This window comes from Ursus arctos, unplaced genomic scaffold, assembly GCF_023065955.2.
Source record: "Ursus arctos isolate Adak ecotype North America unplaced genomic scaffold, UrsArc2.0 scaffold_26, whole genome shotgun sequence".
Lineage (NCBI taxonomy): Eukaryota > Metazoa > Chordata > Mammalia > Carnivora > Ursidae > Ursus > Ursus arctos.
In genome coordinates this window covers 7279318-7288132 of record NW_026622941.1, presented here as the reverse complement: position 1 = coordinate 7288132, position 8815 = coordinate 7279318, and the positions used below count along the sequence as shown (strand labels likewise).

The 8815-nt window shown below is 50.4% G+C and overlaps 1 protein-coding gene across 4 annotated transcripts in view; it reads left to right on the top strand.

The window, feature by feature from the left end:
- The first annotated feature begins 1665 nt into the window (after positions 1 to 1665).
- Positions 1666 to 8815, top strand: part of VAMP1 (vesicle associated membrane protein 1) — an 84373-nt gene continuing 77223 nt past the window's right edge. For 3 of the 4 annotated variants that reach the window (XR_008961520.1, XM_057318801.1, XM_057318802.1), the window contains exons 1-4: positions 1666 to 1821; positions 4544 to 4670; positions 4855 to 5013; positions 5697 to 5748. Coding sequence is in view for 3 of the 4 variants with exons in the window: in XM_057318801.1 (XP_057174784.1) it covers positions 1820 to 1821; positions 4544 to 4670; positions 4855 to 5013; positions 5697 to 5748 (340 nt within the window). In the remaining variant the exon portion in view is untranslated. Of the gene's footprint in view, positions 1822 to 4543; positions 4671 to 4854; positions 5014 to 5696; positions 5749 to 6160; positions 8371 to 8815 lie in introns of those variants that run through there. The other variant, XM_026502610.4, reaches the window with a different exon arrangement.

Sequence of the window (8815 nt, the reverse complement as noted above, 5' to 3'; positions counted from 1 at the left end):
TATAATTATTTTTCAACAAGTTGAAAAACATCTTAATTTTTAAAAAATTCACTGATTTTTTTCCACTGTTTTTTTTTCCAAGGGAGATTTGGTGGGGTTTAAGGGTTTAAGCAGGGTTATGACATTTGGATAGATCTTCCTGGTGGTTTCTTAGAGGATGGATATGAGGGAGGGCAAGACTAGAAGCAGAAAGATTTATTTCATTGATTCTAGGAGGCATTCCCCCCGCCCCGCCAATGTTAACATCTAAACTGGGATGTTTCATTGTAACTATAGCCAGAGAGTAGTCATACTGTATTTGTCATACCTACTCAGAAGAATCATAACTTGCGAAATGGGTGTCTGAGGCTTGGAAGAAAATTCCAGAGACAGAAGAGGAACATTCTTTTAGGAAATGCTGCATCACCAAAGCCCTTGATGGCATGCACAGAGGACTACATTGTGTGAAAAATCACGGACATCTAAAACTAAGTAAAAAAAAAAAAAAAAAAAAAAAAAATCACAAGAGGCTCTGAATGTGACGTTTTGGGAATATTTTTACCATGTTACTCCTTTTAAATTCCTTTTTATGTACGCACAAGAGTGAACTATTATAAAAATCTGTATCTATATAAATCTACACTTTCAATAAATATTAAATAAAAATTCGGAGTGATAAGAAAGCGTGGTGTCAGTTTATTTGCTACTTTTTTTTCTTAGCGGGAGCTAAAATAATGGTTAAGTTTTACAACTGATGGCGTCCAGGCAAGGGATCATAGACTAAAGTGAGAATAGGACCGTGATACGATGGGAGCGAATCCTTGAAAAACTAAGAAGGAAAAAAAATCGACTCCAGTTAGTGAATTATCAGAGGAGGGGTACAGATGAGCGGGTAAGGAAATCTACGGTGGTTTCCAGGTTTTTGGTTTGGGCAACTGAGTCGACGTGGTGACCTACGCGGGAGGGATGGGAAGGGCGGGCTTGCAGGGGGAGTTCGTTTTAGGATACATTGCGTGAGGAGCTTGCTGGCTCGGTTGAAGGGAAAAGATGAATGAAGCTTTCGTAATTGCTCTGGAGGGACCGAACCCCGCGCCCGGTACTGGGTCGCAAGGGGCCGCGGCTCTGCGTCGGTGGATTCTACACCTCAGGGCTGTTTGGGAGGGGTGGAAAGGTAGGGCGCAGCTCCGGGCAGCGCTGCGTGTCCCCCTGTGAATAAACCGCGGGACCTCCTCGTTACCTAGCACTCCAGGGTCTGGGCGACAGTGAGCAGGGACCCGCCAGCGGCTGTGATTGGCTGGAGCCGCTGGCGCCCGGGGCCGTGGGCGGGCCCAGATTTCAGGAACTGCTCAGCGATTGGCTGGCAGGTACCCAAAGGGCCTAAATCAAACTCTTGGCGCCGCCCTTTCAGAGAGCTGGCGCGTATTTCCACTCAGCCCTGTCGCTTAGTTAGACTGGTAAGCAAACTCTAGTTGTAGTGGTCAGTGAACGATCCCCCCGGCAACTGCTCCTGCCCGGCGTCGGGAGTGAGAGGAGAGCTGGGAGTGGCCAACTTGCAGGGGCGGGGCGGGCTGGGCCTTAGTCGGGCTTGGCTTCTGGACCAGAGCCTGTCCTGGGCGTCGATTGGGCCGCCGGATTGTCAACGTTACTGGGAGGCGTGGCCGACCCTTATAAAGTGTGGGACCCGCGCGGCAGCTGCGGTAAGTTCCACCGCAGCTAGAGCTCCGGTTGGTCAGGTGGAGGCGGAGCTTGGCGGCTGTGTAGACTTCAGCTGCAGCGTTTCCCGGCCAGGTATCTGGCCGCAGGCTCAGGAGACAAGACGGATCCCTCCTCCGGCACAGAAATGTGAGTTGACTCTGGTGTGGGGGGCTCGACACCTCCTTGCCAACTCCCACCCCCAGCGCCGCACTCTGCGGGACGGAAAATGGCGCATTGCAGCAGCTGCGGCTACGCGGGGAACCGCCGCCGCGCGCTGCCCCCAGACCTGGCCGCCCCTGGGGAGGGAGGGCAGCACCCCATTCCTGCAGCAGCCACAGCCAGCACTCCACGGGCGGGGTAGGGGCGTGGGGGGTCCCACCTTCATGGCACTGTCTCCTCTCGCCTGCGGGGCGCCCGGTTCAGGTTTCGGTAATAGTGAAGCCCGGGACAGGGCGAAGGTGGGGCATGGAGGGACAAAGTGGGGGGGAGGGGGTTCGAGACCCTTTCTTGTCTGATCGAATCTGTACGTAGGGCCTCCGGAAACAGTAATGGGTGCATCTGCCAGTTAGTAACTTGAGTTGCCCTGCAATCTCCGAATTTATGTATGCCCCTCGCCCCAACTATGCCTGTTACTCTACTCGCCCACCCCCTTTTGCCAGTGAGCAAAGATCCAGAAACTTAACTGACAGTTCTTTGGCGGCAGGTGAGCAGCTCAGAAAGACTCAAGGGGCAGTGGCATGTGATTCCAAGCAGCCATTTATCTCAAGGCCACCTGTATACGAGGTGTTTTCCTGTCATCGGATCTTAGCCAAGTATTTGGAAGAGAAATAGAACTGAGGATCTCTGCCTTCCCCCAACAGTTCAATTTAGTCTCTGACTGTCTTCAACACAACCCCCATCCCAAGATCCTGAGGGAGAACTGTGTCGAGACAAATGAAGTATAACCCTGGCAGAACCACCATATATTTAATAGAGATTTTTCTTTCTTATTACTGTCTGGAGTCCCGGCTTGTCCTACATATATTTGTGTTGCTTCTCTTAGTGACAAAAAAGGGAAAAGATTTAGTTATGTGACATATGGGTTACGACTACCCTTGGATGTTTTATTGCTGACTGTTCCCAACTCCCAACAAATAGTAAGTGAAATGGTCCCTTCAAACGCTTTATAATCATTTCGCTTTTTCTCTATTTGATTTCTACAGTTTTAACTGTATGTGCTCTTCTGTGCATTTTGGCCAAGACCTAAGATTCCATTTCCCCCCTCCCCCACACTTTGGGGAGGTGGGGGATGGACTGGTTCCTAATAGCACACATGTGGGATGAACTGAAGGAAATGGAGAAAGCATGGTGACTAGCAAGGCATCACGAGGTCTCTGACCTTAATTGTGTCATTGGTGCCACCATCCTGGACTGCTTCCAAGACCAAATACTGGCTGCTACCTACTCACTGAATTTTTCACCTTCAGAGAACGAGATTGTAGTAGTAACAAGTCTTTTGGCTTCCATGGCTTTGTATGTTTCTTTCCTTTGTGCTTTAGAGGGAAATGAGAAAGCGATTTCTTTAATGGGGTTGAGTTGGGTATAATCTGCTAGTAAAGCCTCTCTGAAGAGTTATTCTCTATCTTTTTAGACCTAAAGAAATTCACTTAGGGAGGAAGAATTTTCTGGGTATCAGTTCTATTGTGGGTAGTTAAGGCATTTCCTTTTTGGTGACTTGTGATGATTTAATTTCTAATGCATTTACTCTTGGATTGCTCCTGTGAGGTATGTTTTGTGAGATTCTGCTTCTGTTTGAGGAGTTCTTACTATAACTTCTCTTCTCCACCAAGTTTGAGAGCTCTCCCTCTGTCGGTGGGTTCTTACTTGGGAGAGAAAATCTCATGCCTTAGGTTAGATTTCTGGGAATTCTTTAGGAGATGAATTTAGCTTCCATGTGTTGGGACATGGAAGGGAGTTTATCTTGAAGACCCCACACTAGATTCATCCCTTCTAAGGGTAAGGGAAAGAAAGAACAATCTCTGTGTGTAGTTGTGTAAACCAAGATTTCTCTTTGGGACATAAAGAACTAGGGAGCCTCCTGAGACTTGATGCCAAATCTAGAAAAGGAAGGGACACGATGTCTATGATACATGTATATTGAGGACTGTTACCCATATTCTTGCTTCCTGTCTGTGCTCTTGGAACAGTTTCATAACTAACACAATTGCCTGGCGCCCTAGGTCTATCTAAGTGAAACACCCATCTTCTCGGCCAAAAACAAAGCAAGCGAACAGTACTGACTCAACTCTACCTACAGAAACCTTGCCTTTGGTGATTCTCCAAGTTGTCCTTACAACAGCTCTGATATACTAATCATTGTGTGAAACAACTAATAGCCGGTTTCCTCTAAGCAGGGTCTGTCAACTTGTTTGTCCTCTTTAGGCTTTGCGTAAAAGAGCTGTTCAGTCTGTAGGCTTTAGGCTTTTGTACAAATTTCTCCTAACCTGGATAGGAATTTTCCAGTTTGACTTCATGTGAAAGGCTTCTTTCTGACAGTGAGGGAAGTGCCATTTAGTCCAAGGCTGGCACATTTGTCCCTGTAGCCATTGTGCCAGAGGATGTTTGAATTTAGGTCAAAGGATAGCCCCAAACAGGACTCTTGATGCCACCCTGGATGTCCCTGAACCCCACCTAAAGGTTGTTACAGGATCTTTCATCTTTTGCTTCTTCCTCTCTGCTGCATCTCCCTACTTGGTGTCACCAAGCAGTTAGAATCCCTTCTAGTTGCGTGTAGCCTAGTCACTATTGCGTTTGTGATACGGGACGAGAACGCACGTGATTCCTTTCTTGTCTCGGTTACTCTGTGTACTCGGCCCGCTTCCCTCCACAGGTCTGCTCCAGCTCAGCCACCCACTGAAGGGGCAGAAGGGACTGCCCCAGGAGGGGGTCCCCCTGGCCCTCCGCCTAATACGACCAGTAACAGACGACTACAGCAAACCCAGGCACAAGTGGAGGAAGTAAGTGGAGAGCTTTTTCTCTGAGAGTTTCCAGATGATAGAAGTTTAGAAACTTTTTTTCCCCCCCAATAGAGGGGTAGCTAAAAGCTCTGGGAGTTACACAGGGCCAGACTTGAGATTCTGTTGTTTTTACTCCTGTCTCTAGCAGAGAAGGGTACTAGCTCTGTTTCTGAACCCCCCTCAGGTGGTGGACATCATGCGTGTGAATGTGGACAAGGTCCTGAAGAGGGATGAGATACTGTCACAGCTGGATGACCGAGCTGACGCCTTGCAGGTGGGAGCGTCACAATTTGAGAGCAGTGCTGCCAAGCTAAAGAGGAAGTATTGGTGGAAAAACTGCAAGGTGAGTTTTCTTGTCCTCAACTCACAGAAGGCAAGAAAACCCTCAGATTCTCCCTTCCTCACCTCCGGTGGCGCAGGGTCTCTGCCCTGCGGAACTCTGTGGAGGAAATCAGAAAGCCTCCTTGAGATGCAGTACCCAGAATTGGCCACCAGGGTAGGCTAGAGTATTCAGAACCACTAACTGGGTGCCAGCCGGACCCTGAGGAGCTGGGAGGTGGTCAGTCAGGCTGCTTTTCCCAAAGACCCCTGGGAAATTCTCGCCTGGCCCTTCCCCACACACGGCCGACATCGACACAATGGCTAGGGAAGGTATATATTTAAATACCTGCAGCTTTTAGGAATGGGCCGAATACTTCACGGTGAGGAATGAATCAACTAAAGATCCCAGGTCTGCACCTCCACTGGTGTTCCTTTCAAAGCTTCCAGGCGAGAGGAGCTCAGCAAAATGGAGCAAGCTGCAGATGCTCTGTTTCTGGGAAGCCTCGGCTGTGGTGCAGGGGTGGTTGTCTCATGGGGAACAGGAGGCTTGGGCCCTCCCCGAGAGGCCTGCCTGTCTCCTGGGTGATGTGTGGTTTCTTCCGCTGTCCCAAGGATGGAGGAAGTTCTTTTCCCACCTTTCTAGTGGGAACATCTCTTTCCTCTTCCCCAAATCCAAGGACCCATTTTTGGTCAATGTTTCCTCAGATGATGATCATGCTGGGAGCTATCTGTGCCATCATCGTGGTAGTTATTGTAAGTAAGTATCGCTGAGGTTGCTGGTGGGGTGAAGAGGTGGGAAGGTCCTGGAATCTTCTCCCAGCCCTGCCTGCCTGCCTGCCTGCCTGGGGAGTGGGGCTGCTCTGACTGAGGTACGGAGATCGCTGCTGTGGGATCATCACCTGGTTCGGGAGGGACAAAGGGCAAAGACAAGGGACTTCCTTGATGGACAAGCCTTCCCTCTGCAAGATCCCGTGGGAAGATGGTCCCTCCTGTTCTGAGGAAGTGGGGCTGTGCTGTTTGTCACTGGCTTGGGTCAGAGGGAGACCACAGGGATGGGACACCTGCAACTGAAAGGCGTGAATGTCTAGTAACTTGATGTAATTTGCCCTCTTGTTTTCTCCTGTCTCTTTCTCTTTTTCCATCTGGGACTTCCTGATTCCTGTGTCCAGTCTACTTTTTTACTTGAGAATGTGCCACCCCTTCCCTGTTCTCCATTGCCATCCAAACTCACATGCCTCTCCCTCTGTTTGCTCTCTCAACGAACGTCCCCATTTACCTTCCTCCACCCTGTCCTGGCTTCTCCATCGCCCATTCCTCCTTTTCTGTTGCTTTCATTTGCACTGTGTCCCTCAACACTAGAAATGCTGCTCGTGGCACAGTCTTGAAGTAACTCCCTGAAGAGCCGTGGCTGGCACCTCCCTACTCCGTTCTTATGTACTCTTCAGTTCTCCCAAAGCCAAAAAGAGCTGGAGGCCAAGAAAAGAGGAAGGGGTGTAGCCGAGGTGACGAGCCCAAGAAGGTGCCAAGATTGGGGGAGGAGAAGGGTGTTGGTGCTGATGGTGTCACCAGGAAAGGCCAGGCCGCTGGCAGGAGGGGGCTGGGAACAGCTAGGAGAATGGCAGCTCACTCGGGACTGCCCTGGTCACTTGGGGCTCTTCTCCTAGGCCAGGCCTGAAGAGGAGCCTGGGGTGGGCCCATAGTCCAACTTGGTTCTGGGGTAGTACCCTTTCAGAAAGTCAAATCTGTTTTTGCAGTTATTTCTGATCTGTTAGTCTGAGATTTTCTGTGTTGTCAGGGATCTTACGGCCTTTTGCTTTGTTTTCCGGAGACCTTCAGAACATACATTAATTGCAAAAGGACTGCCTTCATTCCCATCCTAGAAGCAGCCACCTAAGCTCATAGCTATAAGGGGCTGTCTCTCGTCCACGTTTTCTGCGGCATTCTGTATTGTTCATGAGAGCACCAAGTAATTTCATACAGCCAAAGCTGGGGGCTCTGAGTTCGTTTTAATTGTTGGCACAGATAAAGAGAGAATGAGTGTTAATTATAGAGAGACAACGAGTCAAGGGCCTAATCTGAAACTTACAAGCTTGGGGGAAGCCACTTGTTGCCTGCTTGTTGGGGAGGGTCCTGCTGGTCCCTTCCCGTTAATAAAGTGTGAGGTGTTAGAAATGAGGATCCTTGTGGGCTCTTGGGGACTCCTTTCCTCTACCCCATTCCCATGTACTTACCAAAGACAGGGATGAGGCAGGAGGTCCTTCCTGAGGCTGGCCTCTTCTGAGTTTTCCGAGAAGTCCAGTGTTGGGTGGAGGCGGGACTGGCTGTGGACAGGTACGCATGGGCACTGCTGTGCTTTTATGGGCCCTCTCATCTAGAGCCACCCGTCTGTTCTTCCTGCACCGTGCTCCCCTTCTGAACCACCCGTACCCTTCTGAATTCCACTTTGCCTCCTTTCCTTTCCTCTCTGCATGGTTTGTGGGGGCAGACAGTGGAACCTGAGGATGGGAGGCAATAGCTGGGCTTTAGGATAGTGTAGGGAGTGGGACAGACCCAGGTGTGAGGGGAGGAGGGAGGCTGGGAGCAGCAAGGGGGAGCACCCGTGACCCCTTATTCCTCCCGTCCTCCGGCCCACAAGCTGGAAGAGGCTGAGGCTGAGGCCAGGCTGGGCCAGGTCTGGATGCTCCCTTTCCATGCAGCAGCATTTCATTGCGCGAAACCATCCTTCCTCTCCCTTTGCCCCTGTTTCCCACATTCCCTTCGTCCTGCCCCAGGGCAGGACTGAAGAGCTGGAAGAAAGCAGTCAGTGTACCCTCCCAACGGCCCCCCTCGAAGGTCTCCACTCTCCTCTGGGCTCCTCCTTGCCTAATGCAGGGGGTCACCGCTGGAGAAGAACCACCACTGTCCTCGATGTGTCCCGAGCCTGGAACAAATTCGCCCTCTTGGCCCACCCAGCCCTGTCACAGGAATTCTTTCCTGGGCTTCTGTCCCTCTGAGGCTCACCAGATGTAGTTGGCTTTGTTCTTTTGGGGATGTTTGGCCTTCTACTTTCTTTCTCACCCCACCCTGTACCCTCTTCTGTGTCTTTGCTGTCCCTCTTCCTCCACCACCCATGTGCATGAGCAAATATGCAACCAAACCCCGGGACTTTGCAGTCAAATGAAGCCGAGCTTCCCACATCCCCTTCTTCCTTGGTTTGCCATGAGGCGATGTGGGGTTTCCACTGTGTGTCTGTCATCACCTCTGTCCTTTTTTCCTACCCCCAACCTCATACTTGTATAGAATAATAACTGTTGTACTTCCACCGAAGGCATGTGGCACATTTACCAACTTCATGTACTCTGAACAAAGGCAAAAAAAAATATAAATTCCTACCACTAAACTGACTTGGTTGTTGTTTGGGTTGGAGTAAATGAGGGGCGGGGAAGGGGTTGTTTTCCTTCTACAGTGTGATGTTGCATGAGGCCGGAAGGCTGGCTTCTGTGTGCCATGTGGCATTCTCAAGATCAAAGATCCGTGTGTTGGCAGAGGAAGTGGTCTCCACTCTGCATTTGTACCTGGTGCGGCCCCAACTCTTCCAGGTGCTAGTGAGAGGAAGTGATGGCAGGAAGTCGAGGGGGCATCTCAAATATCACATCAGAAACCACTGCAGGTTTTCTCAGACACCACCCCTCTACCTCCTTCCTAGGTCCTCAGGCTGCCCAGCCTGTCCGAGGGGGGAGGGGTGCCCGGATGAGGCCTCTGCAAATACACCCTGTTCCCCAGCAGCCTCATGTCCACTTTTCTTCTGCTGAGTTCCACTGTACTGACCAGAAACATTTTAGAAA